The sequence below is a fragment of the Pogona vitticeps genome, chromosome 1, assembly GCF_051106095.1.
Source record: "Pogona vitticeps strain Pit_001003342236 chromosome 1, PviZW2.1, whole genome shotgun sequence".
Taxonomy (NCBI): domain Eukaryota; kingdom Metazoa; phylum Chordata; class Lepidosauria; order Squamata; family Agamidae; genus Pogona; species Pogona vitticeps.
This window is the reverse complement of record NC_135783.1, coordinates 262,187,694-262,212,549: the sequence shown is the minus strand read 5'-3', so window position 1 is coordinate 262,212,549 and position 24,856 is coordinate 262,187,694. Positions and strand designations below refer to the sequence as shown.

Below are 24,856 nucleotides of genomic sequence, written 5' to 3'. Positions count from 1 at the left end.
ATCCTTTGGGATCTGGGAAAGATGATGCAGGAATGGCATGCATGCACTAAAAGCTTGCTTTGACATCTCTTTCTGCTTCTAACACTGGGTTGGAAATTGTATAGAGAACAGTTTTGATGGAGGTGAAAAGGAAAGGCTGAATTAAACATCTCATTCCTCTAAACAGGTGACCACTATTGTTAAGTAATTCTGCCTGTTTACATTGGGCATAGATGTTCAGACTGTTGCTCTTCCTATCTCTAGATTAAGTCAAAAGTACTCATAATAGTTTATTTTAATGGGCTAAGAATTTTGCAAATTCATAATATATCTTGTTCTGTGATAGTGGCACATTATCCTTTTACTATAATGTGGATACTGATAGACTTTTGTTTCTTGCATGTGGTAAAAATGTCTGTTGGACTCCCTGTGATATATTGGAAAATGTAGCATATGTACATTCACAGAAATGTAGTAATCCACCAAAGCAACCCAACAATTGGGGTGTACAGTGTAAACTCAATAAACACATATGTTGGGCTTACTGGCAGCAGCCTCCCAAGGAATTCAGACAGGAGTCTTCCCTCACCATATCTGGAGGCTGAATGTGCACAAAGCTTCTGTTTTCTGCAACTTGCAGTAGTCTTCTTCTTTCTTTATCTTTATTCTTCTTCTTCCTTTATCTTTATTCTTCTTCTTCCTTTATTCTCCTCTTCTCCAGACTGCACTGATTATTGATTTGGAGATTTCCCTTTTCCTCTTGTTAGCACATATTCAAGAAATCTGCCCCATATATTATAACATTTATTATTTTTCATCTCCCCTTTCTTAACCTTTAAATTACAAGTTAACTTATCATTTATAGCAATGGTCCATATTTCATTATACCATTCTTCGATTAGAAATTCCATTTTTGATTTTCAGTTCCTAGCTATTATTAATCTGGCTGCTGTTAATAAATTGGTAATCAGCTCTCTAGTTGTCATATTGTATTCCACATTCTCAAATATTGATAACAGGGCTATCTCAGGATTAAATTCTATATCTTTTCCAAATATGTTATTTAATACTTTAAAGATTAGTTTCAAAAATCTTTGTACTTTTTCACATTCCCACCACATATGAAAGTATGTACCAATTTCCTTCTCACATTTCCAGCAGATATTCAGATAACTAACATTAATTTTATTCAATTTTATTGGTGTCAAATACTGTCTTAAGCCCAAATTGAAAAAAAAAATCTTTTATTCTCACTGACATAAATCGTAAAACCCTCATTTTCCACATCTTCATCCATTCTTCACCATTTATTTGTTTGTTTGTTTATTTATTTATTGATTGATTTGATTTGTATCCCGCCCATCTGGTCTGGTCGACCACTCTGGGCGGCTTCCAATAAAAGTATTTGTCATAAAACATACAGTATTACAATCAATTAAAACACATACAGTAATAGAACAATAAGGAAAGGGGAAAGGAAAGAGAGTTAAATATTGACAGGAGGAAAGGCCTGAACATATAACCATGTTTTTAATTGACTCTTGAAAGTGCCCAGCGTAGGAGCCGCACGAATCGCCGGACGAAGGTTATTCCAGAGGCGAGGAGCCACCGCCAAGAAGGCCCGGTTTCGTGTCCTTTCCTTCCAGGCCTCCCGCGGCGTTAGGCTCCTCAGGCTCGCCTCCTGGCTCGTGCGGGTGATCCGAGTAGATCTAGGTGGGAGTAGGCGTTCCACCAAGTATCAAGGTCCTAAACCGTTTAGGGCCTTATATGTAAGCATTAACACTTTGAAGTCGATGCGGAAACGGATGGGCAGCCAGTGCAGCATGGCCAGAGTAGGGGAGATATGTTGGTATTTCCTCACTCCAGTGAGGAGTCTGGCCGCTGCATTCTGCACCACCTGAAGTTTCCGCATCAGCTTCAAAGGCAGCCCCACGTAGAGCGCGTTACAGTGGTCTAATCTAGAGATTACGAACGCATGTACCAAGGTGGTGAGCGCCCCCGTGTCTAGGTAAGGCTGCAGCCAGGGATTCCGCCAAAGATGGAAAAAATTTATTCTTTTTCCTAAATCTTGTTCCCACACTAAATTCAGTCCTTCATTCTCAGTCTTTTCTTCTTCTAGATCTAGCAGGAAACTATACATTTTACTCACTACACCCTTCACTGAGTCAGTCATCTGAAATTGTTCATACTTTGTATATTCTCTACATTTGTTGTACTTTACCCAGTCATTAGTCCATATTTCTAATTGCATATAATTCAACCATGATATATTCTTATTTTGAAGGATTTGTTTCATTTGATCTTTTGATCTCATTTTACCCAACAAGTTTTTTAATCTAATCACTTTTTTTCTTTAGGTAACTCTAAATAAACTTTTATATTGGCAGGAAAATTCTCCGTTTCGGTCACTAATCCTAATGGAGAATTAGACAGACATACATTCTTTTAATACTTGTACCCCATGTTTAGCATAGACATTAAAAAGTGGTTATTAATTTCACTTATTTTATGTGTTTAATTATAATTAAATAATTATAAATAATTAAAAAGCAGTTCTGACAATGAGATGTTGCCCAAGGCAATACAGCTGTTAACTTGTTGCAATGCTTGTGTGTGTTAGAAGCCATATTGCTCTTGTGTACCAACAAGTAACTTCCACTGTAAGGCCGAAGAGACTTAACAGCATATACCAACAGCAGCAGAATTCCCAACACACTGTTGAATGTTGCGGATCTTTTATACAAAAGTGTCTTGATGCACTTGAATCCCAGGGATTACATTTACTGAAAGATGCATGTCCAATGAATTTTCAAGCTGAAACAAGGGGTCAGCATTATCCAAACCATAGCATGTCTGGAAATAGACTAAAATATTCAGTATGGCCACTCATGGTCCAGGCCTTATTCCATTTTTTTTCAAGAGTACTATCCTTTCCCCCCAGCACTTCCATCATGGATTACTAAAATGTATTTAGCATCTGAATGAAGTACTACTAAGAAAGCCAATAAAGGCAATGCTGTTCCTACAGCTGTTATTTTAGCCTCTGAATGATTGCCATTCTATTACCACTAATAAGCTCAGGAAAATCACGCAAGTCATTCTTCCCCTGTTAAACTTCCTGTTTGCTGGTTCACATATTGATTTTAATTTTAACTGAAGTCAAAGAAGTAATATAGACCACATTGAGGCTTACAGCTATATATTTGCAGCTCGCTTTGGAAGGGTTTGTGTGCTTTCTGTAGTGAAGCGGTAGCTGTGCGAAGATTTCAGTTATAAATTATAAGCAAAGAAATATATCTTTGGATTTTTTTAAAAAAACTACAAGTCCCATAATTCTCCATTCAGTACATTCAACCTGAATAACAGACACTTTATAGACATGTAACTCTGGCTCATCTGGGAGAAAGGCCTCAGTGTAAAGTCTTGTTCTTGTTCCTGTCCCAGTGCTACCTGAGATGTTTCTTCTGAACAGAAAGCTAGGCAGAACTTCCAGAAAGGAAAATATACGTAGATCTCTCTCTGTGTCTCTGTAAGAGTTAGGGGGGTCTCAGAATGCCATGTAGTTTAAAATCTGCACATAATGCTCTCAAAAATGTAACTAAAAAGCGTAAACAGTTGATTCACACACACACCTCCCCTGACCTGCGCCAGCCTCCCAACATGTCCCAACACCTTTCCTGGTTGCTACATAGAGCTGCCATGACAGGAAAGGGGGGCTGGCTGAGCTGCCACCATCAGAATATCATTGTGAATATCAGGGCCACAGGTAAACACGAGACTCACCTTTTTCAACAGAAATAGCAACAGAAATATAGGGCAGCTCCTTCCCCTGTTGTAGCTCGTGTATGGTGTGAACAAAATTTTCTCCCAAGGGGTTGTAGGAGCACACCATGACAGAGACCACTTCTTGTGGGAGTTATAGTTAAAAAAACCCACACATTTCAATGCTTTGGAGTGGGGTTGGGTTAAGCAAGCTTTTGGATTTGTTGTTGTTTCAACACAAATACCACCCCTTAGTACTACAGCACTCTCTGGGCGGTTTGCAACATAATTTTGCTAAGAACACTTTGCCTCCTAGCAAGTTGGGTACTCATTTTAATGACCTCAGAAGGATGGAAAGCTGAATCAACCTTTAGTCAGCTACTTAAACTTGTTAGGATCAAACTCAGGCCATACACAGAGGCTTGACAGCAGTGTTGCAGTTTAATACTGCACCACATACTGTTGTGAATAGGACCTTTGTGGGTTTTTTTTTCAAGGTTTCATTCACATAATGTGTTGTATATTTTCTTGAGTTTTGTACTTTTTAAAAGACATGTAATTCATCCGGGTTTTGGATATTAAAGGAATGGGAGTTTTTGTATTGTTTAGCCATGTGCTCTAATTGTATGCCACGTGCAGCTGTGATTTAAAAGTGGATACTTCAGCCTTTTCCTTCACCGTGGAAAAAGTTCTTCCTTTCAGTTCATATTTTCAGCTTATCTGCATATTTTTAATTGGTTTCTTATCTGTATACAATTCTGTCCCCCCCGCCCCCCATATTTGTGTCTTATTTTGTAAACAAGTAACTGCCTGTTAGGGACATATGACACATGTACTGTACTTCCATCTTCTAGCAGCTGTGGAATCAGTTTCGTAGTATTAACTACAAATATCATGAGTGAATCATGTTATGAGTCAGTCCTCTATAACTCCAAGATGACCTTTCAAAGCATGTGTTTACAAGCAGAGTCATCATACCACTGAGGGGTCCATAAATTGAAGAGTTGGATAGAAAAAATAAATAATTTTTTGAAAATTTCTTTCAAGTTTTTTTCCTAACAAGTGTAAGGGAAATAATTCTTTCTCTTAAAATAGGTTCAAAGGATTTCACAATTCATTCCTGCCAGGTTGGGCTGGCAGTTGGTGAGCATATGGTACAATAGAAAGGAAGGTGATGGTAGTCTGTCCTTCCAAAGATATCTCAGAGTTCTCTCATTATTCCAGCCAGACAAGAAGGCTAATGATATAGGAATCCCCTCAGATGTCGGATTGAAAATGTCCTGCAAGTTCAAATCTAAAAGGATTGTTCTGAAGTGTTTGAAGTAGTAAGTTATAAGCAAGTGAGACTTAGTTAAACTTCAAAGCGATGTTTGTTGGAGCAAAGATAAAATGGCTCCATTTTACAAATGCCTTGGTAGATTCTTACAAAACATCCATAATCTACAGCATTAATTTGCTGGAAAGAGATAGGGTTAAGTAAGAATGTTTATCCACTGTTGGTAGAGTAGCTGGGGTTCCAGTCCTCACTATGCTTGCAGAGAAATTGACAAGTCTATCTGTACCATCAATGTGATATTTTCACTGGTGATGGCTGACAAAAGGTTGAGGTAGCCTGAAATTCGACTAATCAGAACTGGAAAAATTGCAGAAAAGAGCCACCAAAGTTAGGCTGATTTTTTTTTTCCTATGCAGAAAGGCTGAGACTTAACCTATCTGGGACTGTATGAAACTCATCGAGTCTTATAGGTTAAGTATGGAAAAGGTCCATGAAGAATCATTCATTCATTCATTCATTCATTCATTCATTCATTCATTCATTCATACATACATACATACGTACGTACGTACGTACGTACGTACGTACGTACGTACCGTATTTGCCGCCGTACAAGGCGACTGGCCATATAAGATGACCCCCCAACATTTCCACTCAAAATATAGAGTGGACGGCTCTGCTGTTGCGCCGGTGGCGGCTGCCCAGGGCTCTGCCCGGGCTCACCCGGGAAGTTCATGGCCGGCGGGGAGGAGGGCGAGGAAGAGGGGAAGAGTCTGGGTGGGCGGTGGGAGGAGGAGGAAAAGGAAGAGGGGAAGCAGGCGGGTGGTGGGCGAGCGCACGCACGCCAGTTGGCTCAAGCAGCGAGAGGGCGAGGAAGAGGGGAAGAGGCTGGGTGGGCGGTGGGAGGAGGAGGAGGAGGAAGAGGGGAAGCGGGGTGGTGGTGGGCGAGTGTGCGTGCACCAGCTGGCTCAAGCAGTGAGAGAGCGAGGAAGAGGGGAAGAGGCTGGGTGGGAGGAGGAGGAGGAGGAGGAGGAGGAGGAAGAGGGGAAGTGGGCGGGTGGTGGGCAAACGACTGCCTCCATCCCGACCAACTGCCTGCCTGCCTGCCCGCCTCCCTGCCTTCCTCCCCGGCGGCTCTGGCGGCTCCTTCCTGGACCAAATGAAGTGCACCCAGTGTACAAGATGACCCCCCCACTTGGAGGCATGTTTTTGGGCCAAAAAAATCATCTTGTACGCCGGCAAATATGGTAGATATAGATATATAGATTTGTTTGTTTGTTTATTTATTTATTTATTTATTTCCCACTCCCATTAGTGCCAATGCACTACTCTGAGCAGGTACAACAAATATAATTTTTAAAACGAGGATAAAAACAATAAAATCAACTACAATTAACCCTTAAAAACAGATCGGTCAGAGCACTCACATAAAACCAGAGTGGATAGAGGAAAGGGGGTGAGGGAAAGGTGATTAGTTAGGGTTGATGTAGAAAACCTCTCTGAAAAGCAGTGGGAGGGGGCTAGGCAGGCTTCCATAAGATTGGAACCACCATGAAGAAGGCCCTACCTCTTGTGGAAGATTTATGGGCCTCCTTTGGGTTCGCCACCCAGAGGACCCTTTACTGAGATGGAGGTGGAGGGCATTAAAGAAAGATGCTCCAAAAGGTAACATGGCCCAAACCACTGAGTGTTTTATATGTGTCAAAACCTTGAACCTGATTCAGAACGCAACAGGCAACCAGTGGTGGCAAACCAAAACCAAAGTGATGCAGTAAAATTTACTCTCATCCTCCACCAGTCTGGCTGCTACATTCTGGACCCACTGAAGTCTCAGGCTCAAGGGAAGCCCCACATAGAAAGCATTGCAGTAGTTGATCCAGGAGATGGGCAGGGCTTGAACCAAAGTCCTGAGGGAGTCTTCATCTAGGTAGGGGCAGAGCTGGGCGATTAGCCTAAGCTAGTTAAAGGCTGATCTGGGCTTTTCCTTTGGCCATTGCTTCATTTTATTTTGCAATGAAACAGCTCATTAAACTTTCAAAATAAATAAGTAAATAAATAAACAGGAGCCCTGCCCCACCCAGGATAAACCATTTAAAACAGTGTCTTGGGAGAGAGGCTTTGCAGAGAGAGGTGAACACTGGTGCTGCTTGTGTGTGTGTGTGTGTGTGTGTGTGTGTGTGTGTGTGTGTGTGTTTGTAGATGAGACCTTGTCTCATCCTCCCTTGTGAGGCAACAGGCAAGACAGAAGGTGCTTGCCAATGACTGCTTTGTGTGTGTAAGAGCGAGTGCTCAGTTGGTCTTTCCTTTCTGCATCAGTTCAAGCAATTGTATGCTTTGAAAGTAGTCAACTTTTTTAAAAGTTGAAGGGTTTCTGGTGGAGAGGAAAAATCTATAGATTGGGAGTGTAGGCTGATTTGCATTTCCCATTCCATCATGTGATCAATGGAAAAAAAATTGCAAATCCGTCTGTCCCAAACCTGTAGTATTTCCAACATTCCTTCTTGTGTAATCAGGCTCTGACAGATAGTATTTCTATTCTATCAATTTTTCATTTTACTCTTTAGTATGCACTTAATCCAAATGGACTCTGTCCAGCGATGGATGGAAGACTTGAAGCTCATGACAGATTGCGAATGCATGTGTATTCTTCAGTCTAAACCCATCAGCACAGAAGACGACACACAGAGTGAATGTTCCCTTTCATCACAACGTAGTGCCTGTGACAATTTGCAATTATTGCTGAAAAGGGCTTGGATTATAAGCACTGAGCTGACCAGGATTGTCCAAAAACTGGAGAAGAATAGATGGCAGAGGGTTCACAGCATGACAGTAAGAGTCAATTGCCACGTCCGCTCAATGATAAGTGAATACAATACATTCACAAGAAATTCCTGGGAAGAAATGCATCAGGTAGGATTATTATGACAGGTAACTTGATTTTGAATTGACTGTGTCCACCCAGGATGCTTATATAAACTCATTTAAAAAAACAAAACCAAGACAGAGAGAGGTGAAATTGCTACATAAGGAGCAGATTTTGTGCTCTAAATTGGTCCCAGGGCCATATTTTGCACCCTTTTTGAAACATTCACCATGAGCTTCCTAGGGCTGTGTGTGGGTTTTCTGAGTATGTTTAGATGCCAGTGTGGGGATCCGGAATGCCTCCGGATCTGAGTCCATCTGTACATTTGTAAACTCAATGCATCCAAAAACCAAAACAGCTGTACAATACGTTCTTTGGTTTTGCACTGATCCATAGGAGATTTGGATCTGTGGTATATCCTAAAGACAGGAGTAAACCTACCAGAAGTCAGATGCAGCTAGCTTCAAGCATTTGCATAAGGCACCCTTAAAAATTGCTTAAGGTATCTGGCTGCAGAGACAGAGGATTTCCCCACTGTGCTTCCTTGATGTGGGCTCAACTGATCCATAGGCTATCCCTTCCAACTCTGCAGTTTGACGATGATGATAATGTATTCACTTTGCTTTGCCTCAGAATTGAATCTGGCTATTCTACTTGAAATCCGGACTTCATAAAATCAGTCTGAATCAGATAATTTGATAAGAATTTAGAGTTGGTTTTCTAATTCATATTCCTAGTTAAGTGAGAATGATTTAAAATCAAGTACATATTTTCAGTGAAACCAGAGATGAAAATAATTACATATTTTAATGAAATCTATTTTATGTTTCTGCTTACATGACAATAATATTAGTTATCAATTCAAAGTTCGGAAATAGCCACACTGAATTATTTTATAATATCTAATTCATTTTAGTAGACATTATGAAATTATTTCATTGTGTTAATAATTAGTAATGTGCTTTAAATTTGGAAAAATCAGTTGTAATTATTAACACCCCCTGTGAAAATAATGAATTACAATGAAATGGAATATTCATGGTTATTCAACATTAACTAACATTAAAACAATTTAAAAATAGTTTTTATATACATTATGAAAATTATATAAAATCACAAATAATGAATTAATTTTTTAACATAATAATAAGATATGCTCAAAAAGAAAATACAACAAAGTTCTTTTTCTTTTCTCTGCAGTATGAAAAAATGCTAGTGGAAAAATGTTCAGAACTTACAACTGTTACTGAAAGGTAATACTGTATAAATGTTGTTGTAGTATTCACCCTGAGTTATACATTGTAAGTTATGCATTATTCATGTTCTATGTTAATGTGGTTAGGAGGCGGGGCCTAAAGAGATGTTAAAACGTGGAGCCTGAGTGGAGTGGAGCAGTCAGAGAAAGTCTCAGTCTGGAATCAGAGAGAGAAAGATAGTTCGAGGTCTGAGGACTGATTAGTTAGAGAATAACCTGTGATAATTAATAGAGAAGGTTAAAATGGATGATTGATGAATCTTGAAGAAGGGTGAACTTATGAATAATTCAAGAAACCATCTGTAATTAGTAAACTTGTTCTGTTGAAACTTCAGTACTGGATGGACCTTCGTCTTTTCTAAGTAAACTAAGTTGATAAAAGGGATCAACTGGTGGCAGCGTTATCAGAGGACGTGCTGAGGTACCTTGTGAGCTCTGTGTTTGGGGAAACAAGCAGGGGCCACGAGGGTGAACGCCACACAGTTGTTAATCATTATTTTGCTAACTTTGAAGAAAGGGCGGGAGGCTTTTGCACATTTGACTTACTTCTTCCCATTTTCTGAATTTTAAGTAACGACTATATTTGTGCCTAGTTTAGGTGTAGTTCACATATTCAGCCACCTCAACTGCAAATGCAATGTTTTTCTGTTCTTTTGTTTCAGATGCATACAGATTGAAGATGAACAAATACTGAAGGCTATGAAGGCTTGTATTAATGATGCACTAACCACAGTTGCCCAGTATTTTGGCCAATTGATAGAACTAGCTTTGACCCATGAAATAAAGGTTAGTGGTTGGGTGTTTTTATTACAATAAGTAAACTATGTTGGAAATGCTTTCATTCTGGTCTAATTTTATATCCCTTCATGATATACTAAAGCATTTGTTGTCTTCTGTCATCACCTGTTTTCTCATTTGGAGGGATGGGAAGGGCACTTGATTATTCTCCAGGGCAGACCAGTCTTCCTGAACTTGGCACCCTTCAGGTGTGTTGGACTACAGATTCCTAGCCAACACAATTCCCCTTCTATTAACCTCTTGGTTAACAGAACAGCACAAATGCATTTTGTCCATCCAGACTATGTTGAAACCCCCACCACCACCACCAAAAGTGGGAAGGGCTGGAATAACATTAAAAGTGAGACTCACGCTCTCAGGAGGCTTCTGGGAGTAAAATTATTATATTGTGCATTGAACTGATTGTGGTGGTACTCAGGAGAGCATTTGTTTACAGTGGGTTGCCCAAATGGAAGGTTGCTTGCACAACTGATCATTTCCTGCCTTTTCTCCTTCTTACCTTCTGTCTCCAACACCTTACATGCTTTGTATTGGCAGGGGACATGGGAGGGGGGGAGTGGAGAAGTGGAGGGAAAAGACTGGCCTCATACTAGCACAACTGTAGCACAAAATCTTCTTAGAATTGAAACTTGGACTGAAGGACAGTATTGGCAATTGGGAAAAGAGAGCAGTTGCCCTAAACAATACATCTTCTTTACTACAAAGTTTAAAATGATTAAATTGACAAACCACCTAGACATCACTTCTTTTGCGGGTATAAGGACATAAATGAAATTTATTGTCTTCTATGTCACACAGAACTTGGTGAGGGAAATAGATTCATCAGATAACCTGTATTCTGCTGAATCAGCTACTAGCAGCTTACTCAGTCTTACCCACGAAGGCTCTCATTTCTGTCGCATCATTGCTAAGGTAAGCTACTCTTGGAATTGATCGATCTGAACATTTCTTAAGGTTTCTCTGGACATGCATTTGTTTTATGGGTGTAAGCTGTCAAATAAATTCCATGATGTTATACATCCATAACGTGTCTAGGAATACATTCTCTATTATGGGAGGAAAGTCAAGGGTCTTTTCATTCATTCATTCAGAAAATCAAATAAATCCACAGCTCTGCTCATTAGTACAGTATAGTCATATCAGATCAGAATGTTAAATATAGCATGTTGTAAAATAAGTGCAGCATTAAAACTGCCAAAACAGCAGTTAAAGTAGTCTGCCTAATAATCTAATAGCAGCAAAATCCCTTGTGATAATCTTCTAAGAAAGGAAAATATTAACAGGTCAGATGTGGTTCTTTAAAGAGACAGTTCCCTAGACATGAGAGGGACGTGGTGGCACTGCGGGCTAAACCACAGAAGCCTGTGCTGCAGGGTCAGAAGACCAAGCAGTCGTAAGATCGAATCCACGCGACAGAGTGAGCTCCCGTTGCTTGTCCCAGCTCCCGCCAACCTAGCGGTTCGAAAGCATGCAAATGCAAGTAGATAAATAGGGACCACCTCGGTGGGAAGGTAACGGCATTCCGTGTCTAAGTCGCACTGGCCATGTGATCACGGAAGATTGTCTTCGGACAAAAACACTGGCTCTATGGCTTGGAAACGGGGATGAGCACTGCCCCCTAGAGTCGAACACGACTGGACAAAAATTGTCAAGGGGAACCTTTACCTTTACCTTTATCCCTAGACATGAGGAGAGGATGGTGGAGGGAATCTGAGAAACACTAAGAAAAAGAACCTGTCAGATTTTCATATCCCTGTTGAGGATACAGTAGATGTATCGGCTCTTGCTTTCTAGATCACAGCAGTCTTAATCCATGTCTTACAAAAACTGTTGATGTGTGTGGATCAATCTTCTGCATTTGGCATTGTATCATGAGAGGGCCTTTGACTAGTCCTGCCTGGAGTGAACTTGTTTTTTTTCCCTCCCTTCCAGTTCCGAGAGATGTGTTTCCTGCCTGTCCATCACCACCACCAAATGCTGAATAACAGCATCAATTTTTTTTTGTACTGCTTTGTTTTGTGTCTTGTGTCTTTGGATTTTGGCTGACATCCTTGCACAGACTAATACAGCTACTTCCTCCAAAAAGCATCATTTTGGAGACTGTGTGGGTGTGACATTTTGAGAAGATGTACCACTAAGTTCACTTTTGCTAAATTTCAAAATATTTTATTACTAATGCAAGTGCAGCTTCTTTTCAAAATAGTAAGCCCACCCTTTGAAATCTTTAGCTTTTTTGCTGAGATTTTTGGACTACACCTCCTTGCATACCCAGTGGACACCCTGCCTTGGATATTATGGGACTTGTAGTATCTTTATCTTGTAAGCACTATCCAGCTGAAAGTGGCCCCAAGGACCCTCTCTTACTTTTGTGGGAAACGAAACACTCCCAAGAAGGTGGTGGTGGGGGAATTCATCTTAGCTGTAGCTGTGATACTAGGCAAGAGGGGTTTTTCCTACATGCTCCTTCTCAATCTGAATAGCTTACTGGTGCTTTAAAGCCATATGGTATTTTCCTGTCATTAATGCAGGGAATATTTAAATGCCAATGCATTTCAAATGTTTAAAACAGTTATATACATGATGTTACTTATCTTTACAATGATGCTGCATTGAAGGCTGTGGGTATATGCAATATCACAGACTGGAGGGAGAGAGACTGTCATTAAAAGAGTGGTTTTCAAAGGTGTTGTAAGAACATATACTTCCAACTCATGCCACGCAAGCAAAACTATGACATTAAAGTCATGTTTGAATCTTATGCTTGGTGTGTCTGTGTGTCTCCTCCTAAAAAAAGAATATTTTATTTTATTTATTTTATTTACAATATTTTTTAGCCGCACCATTGCCCCCTCACCACCAGTTTGAGAGTGGAGGTTAACTTTAACCCTCTGCTGTTTTCCAGCAGAAAATCTCCTCCCTTAAAGTGGCAATTTGCAACAAATAGCAATTTGGAGGAGGAGAAATTTTTTTGCCGGAAAATTGCATGGAAGGGAAAAATGTTAGCCAGCACATATCCTTTTAAGAAAAAGTAAGGGTGTTGAAGCATAAGATTATAAGATGTCCTTACAGTGCTTAATTTGTCCCTTAATCACTATACTGCACTAATGCCCCATAGGAGCTCATCACAGATGGAATGTCAGCTCAGTTTTTACACCTCTTCATTCATTTAGTATAATAAAAACAAAAAGCTAATTCAGGGTTCCTTTACTGGGATATGTCCTACACTATATGGTTAGAGGATGTGGTCCTAGTTCCAAATAAATAAACAACTTCTTTTGAACATTATTAACTAATAAATAAACTGAATGCAAGGAACTTTATATTAATTTAATTGATTGTCTTTTCACATCTCTTCCATTTCAAAAGGTCAGTTGACAAGGGTGTTTCAGAGGTTATTCTTGGCTGCCAGTCACCTTTATTGAGTGTGCTCAAGACAAACATTGGCTTCACACTTAGATGTTGTGTTAATCCTTCATAATTATGCACAGTTCCAAAGAGTGGTATTGGTAATGAAAAGAAGGAAAGAGCAGAGAATTGGAGGGGGGGGGGAACCTAAATAAATCTTGTCCTGGTTTAGTCCATGCAGGATGGTTGTGCGGGAGGAGTCCGAGACTGAGATTCTCTAGTATACTTTGGGGGAAAAATTCCTCTGAAGACAGCAAGAACAAGGTTCTGCCAAACTCCTTTAGCTAGGAGTAAGCCCCATTCAATTCAGAGAGCACAATCTGGTTGTTCAGCCCATAGCCCATGTAAAGTAGAATCATTGTTAAATCAGTATGTACATAACTCACATTCATTCATTCAGTAAATCTACAGTACTCCGGTTGGGTCTTAGTTCTGCATTGATGTGCATAGGATTGCACTCTAGTCCTGTGCATCTGTGAAGCTAGTTTACATTGGATTACTGTTCCTAGACCATTTCTTCAGTTTGTTAACTTTTTGCATGAAAATAGGCCATTTGGTGCAAGCAAGTTATGACCATTCAAAGCTATAAACAAACACAATCATACTAATGTAAGAAGTTCCCAGGCCAGGAAGTGCTCTTAAGGGCTAGGAGAATACGAGTTTGTCCTTACTGCTATACTACGTTAGCACCATATAATGAGCTATCATAATATTCTCTGATAATTGAGTTGTACGTTCTTTGCCTGTCATTGAATAGCCAAGAGCCTATCAGTAGTTAGAATTGATGCCTTTGAATTGTGGTGCTGGAGGAGGCTCTTGAGAGCCCCCTGGACTGCAAAGGAGAACAAACCTATCAATTCTAAAGGAAATCAAACCTGAGTGCTCACTGGAAGGACAGATCCTGAAGCTGAGGCTCCAGTACTTTGGCCATCTCATGAGAAGAGAAGACTCCCAGGAAAAGACCCTGATGTTGGGAAAGTGTGAAGGCAAGAGGAGAAGGGGAAGACAGAGGATGAGATGGTTGGACAGTGTCATCGAAGCTACCAACATGAATTTGACCCAACTCCGGGAGGCAGTGGAAGACAGGAGGGCCTGGCGTGCTCTGGTCCATGGGGTCACGAAAAGTCGGACACGACTAAACGACGACGATCAGTAGTTACATATCAGGCAGAGAGGTTTATGAATTGAGTATTTTACAAATTCAGATATCCCTCTAAGCTAAATATATTTATATGACCCCCCCAGCTCATTTTTTTAAAATTCTGATCTGTTCTGTTCCTCTTAAGTGAATATCACAATGTAATCATCCTTCAGATTTCACACTTAGAAATGCACTTTTTGTTGTTGAGAAAACACATTAAAACATGCACCACATATTTAATGTGAATGCAGTTGTGAATTAAAACACCTTTTCACAGGTTAATGCAGAAATGGTAAACACTGACCCATAAGAATGAATGGATAAATTCAGATGAAAATAACACTGATCTGGCGAAGAAGAGAGAGGAAGACCCATTCTACTACTCTGCACTTCCTATTTCACATAAAACTTAAAGGCCATGGACTTTTCCTGCTGAAGCCAAAAAGCAAACAAACAATCAGGACATCCTTATTATATATAAATAAGTTAAACTGTATGTAGTCATTAGAAGAAAATTTTTAGTCTTCTTTAAGAATTGTGTGGCACCTTTAACAGATTTACTACAGCATCAGTGTCCATGGATGTACTGCGACATTCCGTGATGCACTTTGTTAAACACTGATTTTTCAGATTGGTGGTTTTCAAAGTCAAACATCTTACTCTGTTTGCAAAAGCAGTCTGTATTTTCAAAACCTGGGCATCATAGGTTATAGTAAACTGGGTTATAAATTTCAAAGAGGGCTTCCTGTAGTTGTTTTATTGAACCAAGTTATTTGCAAGTTTGTTCAGCCTTATAACAATTAAGGCACAAAGCAAGTCCCTAACTACCAGGGATGAATATATGATATGGTTCCTATCAGGAGTAGCTTTCCCCGAAGAGACCTATTGAGCCCAACAATTACATGATTTACAACCTGATCTCTAAATCAGTTTAGCTGGAGTTAAGCCTTATAAAAGCCTTATATAACCCTTATAAAAGTGGATCCCGACAGGGTTGCTCTTGTTGTTTTAAAAAGAAACAGGACCACATGGGTGGCAGGATACAGAAAAATGACTTTCAGCATTTTAACTCTCTTCCACTCTTTCCTGCACTCTACACTCCACATTAGATGTGTTCTTTTCCTACAGCTGATGCTATGAAAATCAATGCTGTTTTAATAAAAGAAGCAGAAGAGATTTCCATTAAAATCCTTCTTCGCTTAGTGCCTCTGATATTTAGAAGCCCTTTATGTCTTGTCGGCTTCTCTGGGCAGCATCATGCCCAGAAACACTATTTAATGCTTGATTACAACCACAGTTTAAAACCTCAAGCAACCTCCTACCACTTACAGAAATTATGCTATTTGTGCTATACTTGCATAACAAAGTAAGAGATTTGGAGAACTGTGTGCATTTGTCTCAGGCTGTAAGTTGTCTTCCACCTGCCTGTGGGCATATCTGGTTCCCTTGCAGGAAAAAAAAAAAACTATGGCTGAGAGACAACTATTTCATTCTGAATCTGGATTATCCTTTTCCAGAATATTTGCCAAGCTGCTGAGGGGGCCTTGCATTTAACACATTTTTGCTGAGTGTAATGATGGACCATTCATTGCCTACCCAGCCCAGAAATAATGAGACAAGGCACAGGTGTTGGGTTTAAAACTTGGGCCACAACTTTATTAACTATTTAATAATAGGACCTTTCGCTTGGCAGAAACTTCACAATATACTGCCTCGTGTCTGTAATGCTTAAAAATATATGCCTGCACAACCAGAAATGGGATCATTGGATTGCATTTCCAAGAACCTCAAATTGTGGGATAGTAGTCCTTCCACAAAAAAGAAACTTCCCATCTCCACATATTTCTAATGCATTAATTCAAGATAGCCCAGAAAGATAGCATGGGTACTTAAGGTAAACTGACTTGATGTAGATCTTGCGTCTATTTCATACAATTCCAGTGTACTGAAACAAGTCATGATAGGGATGACAGTCAAAAATATGCGTAAATGGCTGTGCAAAATTTGAGGATAAGGGGTGTTTTAACTTTGCTTCAGTGCATTTAGCTGCAAAACCAATTGTTTCCATTTTAATATTTCAAGAGAATGTTGTGATCTCAAACATAGAACACTAATGGCAGCTCACCATATGAGCATCAAGTTTATTCAATGATAAAGGCGAAAGGTGGAACTCAATAACTTAAACACACCTCTCGCAGAGCCTTACGTTCCTCTTACGGTCCTCTTTCACCATCTCTACATGGAAGTCAATCAGCTTGCCTACGTGGTAAGCTCTCTCAACACGTCTTTGTGGTGAATTGGCAATTTATTTCACAATTTATTTAGAATAAATGACTAAAAGGACATCAGTTCTGAAGTAATGCTAACCTGCAGGGTAATGTTTTATTCCAACTTGTTTTTCCTCTTGGAACTCTCCTGCAGGAAGGTGGCATTGTTGCCCTCTTCAAGATTTGCCGCCAGGATTGCTTCAGGTGCCTGTATCCTCAGACGCTCAGGACGCTGGCATCCATATGCTGTGTGGAAGAAGGAATCCAAGAGCTGGAAAAGGTATGATATTATTGAGCTACAAAAGTTGTGTGTTATCTCTGGTGTTGTTATTCTCTAGGATGGGTATTGATAGGAGGCTCCTTTTTCTGATCCAAAAACTCCATGCAGAGTGGAGTTTTTGGCAAAGCTCTTTTCCTGGTCTTTCAACAGAAATATTATCCAGCACATTAGAGAGTTCAAGAATCTGTGTGTCTCTTTTCACTACAGACACACCTGGTCAGCTCACTGACAGAAAAGCTGTTAATTCAGCAAAACTCTCAGCGCAGGCTATCTTGCGCTTCCACCGTACCTGGGGCAATTCGTACATCCCAGCTGTGCTGCAGATTTTTTTAAAATATTTTTTTATTTTATCACACATATAGACATACAAATCTAACAAAAAACACACAAAACAAGCAAAAGCAATAAAAATAAAAAAAACAAAAAACAAAACAGAACCCCACATATAGGCAGGGTGGAGGCATTTCCACACAGTATTATCCATTATATAAATCTGACTGCTTCAAACTTATTGCTCTTAAAAATTTAATTCAAATATAAACCATCCTAAGGTTATAGTAATTCTAGTGATTGATTTTTTTAAAGATTATTTCTCTTACATCCTTGGCTAACCAATTATATCCAACTGTGCTGCAGATTTTTAATGCTAAATCTGTAGCACAGCTTCTTTATGGTGTCCCCATTTGGATGTGTGCCTTCCACAGCTCTATAAGAGGGCCCAATCAATGTTTTTGTATAAAATCTTTGGCCTGCCTTGCTGTGTTTCTTATCTGACCCTATGCCTTGAAGCTGGCCAGTATAGGCTTGAGGACCTGGCTTGGCCCAGATTCAAATATTGGGTCAGATTCTATCCCCCCCCCCCCGGCCCAAGACATCCTGTTTCAAGTACTGCTCTTTGACAATGTATTCCCAAAGGGTCTGGCCTATTCATCATGCAAATCAGGACTCTCGGGCTGTCACCTGATCTGTTGGGCTCAATACCCCCATCACAGGTATTTTGCACAATCAAAAACAGAGTCTTGGATACTGAGGGGCAAACCCTGCATAGTGCTGCACGAAAGATTTGCTCTCTGCTGTACTTCCAGTTTCTCCTCTCCTATGTCAGGATACCGGATTATTTTTATCTTTTAGATCGGTGGTCCCCAACCTTTTCTGAGTTGTGAACCGGTTGAGGGGTGGGGTCAGTTTGTGAGGGGGCCAGGGCACCCCCTTGCACTTGTGGATGGGCGTGCGTGCTTGTGTACATGCGCAGAGGGGCAGAGCGTGCTTGTGGATGGGTAGGGCATGCTTATGCAAAGGGGTGGAATGTGTTCACGTGCATGTGCCAATGGGCAGGGCACACTCATGGAGGGGCAGATGCACTTGTGGGTAGGCGGGTCACCTGTGCATGCAGGTGGTGGACAATGTATGCAGGTGGGGTGGGTGGGTGGAGTGTGTGCGGGGAGCGCAGGAGATCTGTCTCCGCAGCTTGGTCCTGCCATGGCCACAGAGCAGCACCAGGCTGCGGACCGGGAGTTGGAGACCCTTGTTTTAGATCATCCCCAGGACTTGCCAGGTGCAATGTTGTACCTTCCTTGTTGGTGCACAGCAGATTTAGGGGATTACCTATAGAACCGAGAGTGTGCCCTTGTGGTCAGGGAACGGTTGAATCATTGCAGCACATGCTGTTGTATTGTACGTGGTATCAGAATATCCGCCTGCAATACCTTAGCCCTTTCCTTTTCCCCCACTCTGGCTGGGGCGACTCGGATAAAATCCAGCACCTGCTGAGTGGCACTAATAAGAAACTCATCCAGACAAAGCAAGATATATTCATTCCATCATGCAGATGTGTTGTATCATCTTGTCCTAACAAGAGTCCTAACAATGTCATCTGGGTATACCCTGGAATATATACATATTCCACCCCCCCCCCCCAACATTTTCTTGTATTTCACTGTCTTGTACTGTATGCCAATAAGGTACTGAAACTGAAACTGTTGTTCTTATGTGCTGCCAAGGCACCTCCGACTTATAGTAACCCTATGAATGAGCAGTCTCCAAAATGTCCTGACCTCAACAGCTCTCCACTCAGCTCTTGCAATCTCAAGTATGTAGCTTCCTTTAGGGAGTCAATTGATCTCTTATTTGGTCTTCCTTTTTCCCCGCTGCCTTCCACATCATTGTCTTTTCCAGAGAACCCTGCCTTCTACCCGAAGTAGAGCAGCCTCAGTTTCAGGCTTTTTGCCTCCAAAGATAGTTCAGGCTTGATTTGTTCTAGGATGGACTTGCTTGTCATTTTGGTAATCCAAGGTATCTGCAAAGCTCTCATCCAGCACCACATTTCAAATACAGTGGTGCCTCGCTTAATGACGATAATCCGTTCCAGGAAAATTGTTGTTAAGGGAAAACGTCATAAAGCGAAAATAAAAAGCCCATTGAAACACATTGAAAACTGTTCAGTGCATTCCAGTGTGCTAAAAACTCACCATCCAGCGAAGATCCTCCATATGGTGGCCATATTCGGTGCCTGTATAGTGAGGAATCTGTCCCTAAACACAGCGGGGAGCCATTTTAATCACTCGGTGGCCATTTTGAAAACCCGACGATCAGCTGTAAAGATCGTTGTAATGCGAAGAATTGGTTCCCGAAGTAGGGAACCGATCATCGCAAAGCAAAATTCCCCCATTTAGACCATTGTTTTGCGATTGCAAAAACGTCATGAAGCGGATTCATCGTAATGTGGGGTAATCATAAAGCAGGGCACGACTGTAAATTATTTTTTCCCTATTAGCTTTCTTTACTGTCCACATGGTGATCGAAAACAGGAGTGTGGATGATCTTCGTCTTCTTTTCAGAAAGTGATTCGCTTCCCAAAAAATGGTGTCCCACAAATATTCAACCTCTAGCAATGTATTGTTCCAAAAACTGGCTGTACGCCTCTGATGAGCAGGTATAGGTTAAGATTTATCCCCTTAAAATCTATAGCAAAATCTCTTGTTTATTTTAAAGATCATGAAACAGCACTTTCATTAAAATTCCGATTTGTCTTTATAGATGCTGAGCCCCTGGCTCAGCCACTGTCTTGTGGATTCCTGAGTTGTACCCCCCTCCCTACCCCAGAGACTTTCCCAAGCTCTTGAGGCAGGGAGTTCCGTGTACTGGGCCACTAAGAAAATCCTCCCAAAAGTGTCACATAAAAGTGCGAGTTTTGTAGTTTAGTTTGCAATTCACTTCTTTAAAAGCATGGGTCACAATATCTAGGATACAAATTTAAATAGAGGGTACATGATAGTGTGGATGGGGGTGGCAACAAGGTGGGGAGGGGAGGATGGGAGTGGGATCAGCTGGAATGACATTTGCATAATAATACCTGGTAATGGACTTCCAAATGAGAATGGCATTATTAACGCAGGTTGTGAATATTCAATAGATTGATGATAATATTAATATCACAGCAATCCAGGCAAAAGGAAGTTGCAAACGATATGAGTTCTCAGGAGTTGATTGTTTGGACCTGAGTTTTCAGGAAAAGCAGGTCATGTTGAGGTCTGGGGTTTGCCGAGAACAACTGTTTGGCTTAACATAGGAGTGTGGAGAAAGCCAGCTTATTAATATAAGTATCCTCTTGTGGAGCTTAGTTATGGAAATACAGCTGGCCAGAAGGCCCTATCCTATCTATTTGGCCACCCCCTTGGGTGAAATGCAAAATTGCTGTACTTATTTAAGAGTAATATTCTGGCTAGTTAAATAACTAGTTACCTGTACTGTATAGGTAATTGTATGTCACTCATGACTTCTTACTTTGGACTTTTGTCATTTCTTTTCTTATAAAACTCCCAGTTAAATTGCCTTCTTGCTGCTTTTGTTAACTGAAATTACATCTGCTGCAGATCTGTCTGGTATCTACTTCTCTCAACTTTTCTCTGCTTGTAGGCTTCTCCTCTCCTGCCTCACATACTACCCTGTTCCTCTCAGCCCTTCCATCCCTTTTCTCCTCCACTTACCTTTAACCAAGCAATCTTTGGTCCAAACAAAATGATGTCTGTCAGCATGCTTTGCTATTTCTGTGGTACTTGTATTCAATTACTCTAAAGACCGACTTCTTGCCTAGTCACTAATTTACCTGCACAAAGACTTAACTCTCCTTTTATGTGCTGTTCCTTTGAACCTTAAACGATGTTGTATGAATTGGATAGGCACATTCTGTATACACAGAAGCTCCTTCTATCCATCAATGTAACTTGGTCCTCACAATGCACAAGATACTGTCAACTCTTTGAGAAGCTGAGAAGATTTAAATAATAAATTAACACAATTTTCATTCCCTGTTTTGTGTTTCAATTATCATAATTAATTCCATTTCTGACTTCAGGTGCATATATTGCTTATCATGCCCTGTTAGAATGGTATGCTGATCAATTGTCTGTAATAATGATAATAATCATATATATGCATATATCTAAGTAGTTACTATGTGCATGAGAAAAGTATTGGAAATAATTGCATTTGAGTTCATGAAAATGAATTTGTAAAAAAATTGTGTATCATTCAAAAAAGAAAAATCCTTGAAATGTGAAGATGTTTAAATAAATGCAAGTCCTTTGCCCATCATCTCTGCAAAATGTCATCTACTGGGACAATGAGGTGACACAGAAGGGGTAGAATTACGCCAGTTCTGAGACAAATATAACAATCAAACATTAAGTAGACGCCATCAGCAATGTGCTTCATAAGCTAATTTTAACTTCCGCCAATAGATGCTTGACTGACTCTAAGAGTAAACATGGAAATGCTATGACCTATCATTCGGATTGCTCATACGCTTCCTTCATCCCCTCAGAAACTCATCTTTTAAACTTAGGAAAATGAGTTCCAGTCACTAAGCCTTGATTTAGTATCCTTTGTATTTTATGAAACACATCTTGTACATTCGAATAATGTGCCTCTTCAACTTAGTGATAAATACTTTCATTTCTGTTTTACAATGACATGGCTTGTAGTTTAGTGATGAATTAGATGCAAAAAAATGATAGCACATTTGCAGCAAAGGTGAAAAATATGAAATGCTAAGAAACGATTTTTACTATTTCTTCATTGGGATGGGAATTAAAGGAAAAAGATACCTGGTCTTTCGCCTTCTACTATGTTTGCAGTATGCTATGGATCATAATTTACACTTTTTTAAAAAAACATAAGGAATGTATTAAATCTTCTGGAAGATCAGTATTTCCCTGGAAAAGGAACACAGCTTCTAGTCACTTGTAATCTGGCTTCAATCACTCATGAAAGCTAGAAATTTAATAAATGAGAAAATGAGGACCCTGGCATCTGTATGTATGTAACCCAGGAGCAAATCCCACTATATTCACAGAATTCATGCTTGAGTAGACTTTTATAGTTGTAGAAGGGGTAGACTTTTTGTAGGTACGATGAATTACAGGTGCTTTCACATGCTGAATTTAATTTTCTGTGATATATTTACACAAAACTGAATACAGTATTTAAAAAGTATTTGAAGACTGTTGTGAATATAGAACATGTGGAAAATCATCATAATTGTTCCTAGAAAATTCATCTAAAAACAATTGATTTGCTTTCAAGAAGAAATATTTAAGTACCTCTTTTCCTGCTTTTAAAAATGTCACTCCAGGCATCTGTTGCATCATCACTATTATGTGGTCATGTTAATTAATTCCACAGTACATTGTGATCATGTCATTGTGCATTAGATTTTTAGCACATCATTTAATGGCATAGTTATGAAACTGGAAGTTGTTTTGGGGGAAAACAATGAAATTTAGACAACAGGTCAGAGTGACTTTTTGTCAATTAGTTTTCTAAGCCACTAATGCTTATGTGAGACCATTTAAAGGGACAAAACATCCTTTTGCATCTCCTAATGGGACATTTACTACTGCATTGTGGTCACTAGGAGTGGCATACTTGCTGAAGTCATAATAATGTCTTGTTACAGGAAACATTCTAAAAAAGCAGGACTCAAAGATTACTCAGCCAAGAGAAAAGGTGTTGTAAGAGAATACTCTTCAACTTCATCAACACCAGAAGAAATTTAGATCGACAACAGGAATATCACACACACACACCCTTGAAAGATAAGGTTATTGATAAAATCTTCCATGAGAAATGTCATCAATATTATCAATCCAAACTCTGGACAGGGATGAATGGATTATGACAGGAATAAAAAAACCCTTGTGGTAGACCCAAGTGAGTAGATAAAAAATTGCGTGTAAAAGCCTCTTCCCTGACCATGATATTGCAGTTGGAATGCTCAAGGTAAGGATGAACTATCCAGCACAGTGTTGTGCCAATTGCAACCAGTGCTGTGTCCAGAATCAGAAGACATTGAGATGGCTGGATTCCTGATCATCACAGATCATGGGCTAAACAAACCCATGTAAATTTGGATGTGCAGGTGCTCATCATGGCAGTCACCGCAGGCAGGCAGGCAGGCAGGCAGGCAGACAGAGTAAGGTCAAAAAATGCAGGTCATTGGAATGGTCTACAGCATCAAGAAATAGAGAACATGCCTTCAGAAAAGCGAAAGACTTGATCTCCCATTCAAGAACAGACACCCCCAGCTACTTAGCATTACAACAGATAATATCATAGTCCCTGCTAATCAGAATGTCCCAGAACCTAAACCTTGGAAGCCTTTGTTCCTCAGTAGTTCTGCTCATGAGATGTGAGAATCTTGTTTCATGAGATAAATGCAGTTGGTGTGTGGCCTATGATATTTTCAGAGGCCCATCTTTTTTTCCATTACAGTGGTGTCTCGCTTAGCGATTGCCTCGTTTAACAATATATTCGCTTAGCGATGAGGTTTTTGGAGCGATCTTGCGCTCCGTTTAGCGATGTTTCCAATGGGGAAATTTCGCATAGCGATGTTCGGGACCTTGCTTCATTTAGCGATGACAGTTTAGGTCCCCCTGTTTCACTTAGCGATGTCCGTTTCCGTTATTTTAAGCGTGTCTTAAAATGTTCAAAATCTGTTTAAAATGCTTGGAATCGTTAGTGCACCCTGTAAAACCTTTGCAAACTTAATTTGGCTTTGTTCTGAGTTTTTGTTAATTTTTGGTGAATTCCCCCCCCCATTGGAATGCATTGAACTGTAGGTTTGACAGCTGTAGGGTAGCAGCCTGCCCATTACCCCAGGATTTTCACTTTTACCCCATTTGGGGTAATTTACCCCTGTTCTCTGACTTATGCTCTAGCCCAGTGGTTCTTAACATTTGTTACTTGGATGTTTTTGAACTGCAACTCCCAGAAACCCCAGCCAGCACAGTTGGTGGTGAATGCTTCTGGGAGTTGCAGTCCAAAATTCCTGAGTAACCCAAGGTTAAGAACCAGTGCTCTAACCAAACTAGCTAATGGTGAGGGATCACAAGAGTTGCAGACCAACATACTCGGGGAGCAGCCTACAAGATGCCCACCCTTGGTTTAATCCTTTCCTTCCCAGCTGTTTCCATTCCCCAAACCTCCCATGCTGCAGATAATAACAATGAAAACAAAAGCTAAAATGGCGTGAAACTTCCCAGTTTCAGCAGGGAGCAGCTGGAGAAGGAGGAAATTAAATTCCTCTTTCCTGTGCATGGTAATCCTAATATGGATCAGGACTCTATTTTCCAGGGATGCTGGCAAGTCTTTGGGTCCAAGTCCCAAGTCTGAATCTTGGGTACCAAGTCCCAAGCCCCAGGTCTGAGTCCCTATTAAAAACAAGCTGATGTGACTTACGTCTGACTTGACAGTGATTTCTGAGACTCTAGTTCCTGTCCCTGCTATTCTGAAGGCAAACCAAACCAAACCCTCCTTTATTTATTTTGTTAA

General features: G+C 40.3%; 1 protein-coding gene across 2 annotated transcripts in view; it reads left to right on the top strand.

Annotated features, from left to right (window-relative positions):
- INSC (INSC spindle orientation adaptor protein) overlaps positions 1-24,856 on the top strand; it is a 216,806-nt gene that overhangs the window by 115,547 nt on the left and 76,403 nt on the right. For both annotated transcript variants that reach the window (XM_020801414.3, XM_078383904.1), the window contains exons 3-7: positions 7,582-7,927; positions 9,081-9,133; positions 9,798-9,921; positions 10,732-10,845; positions 16,901-17,026. In XM_020801414.3, the coding sequence (XP_020657073.3) occupies positions 7,582-7,927; positions 9,081-9,133; positions 9,798-9,921; positions 10,732-10,845; positions 16,901-17,026 (763 nt within the window). The remainder of the gene's footprint in view (positions 1-7,581; positions 7,928-9,080; positions 9,134-9,797; positions 9,922-10,731; positions 10,846-16,900; positions 17,027-24,856) is intronic.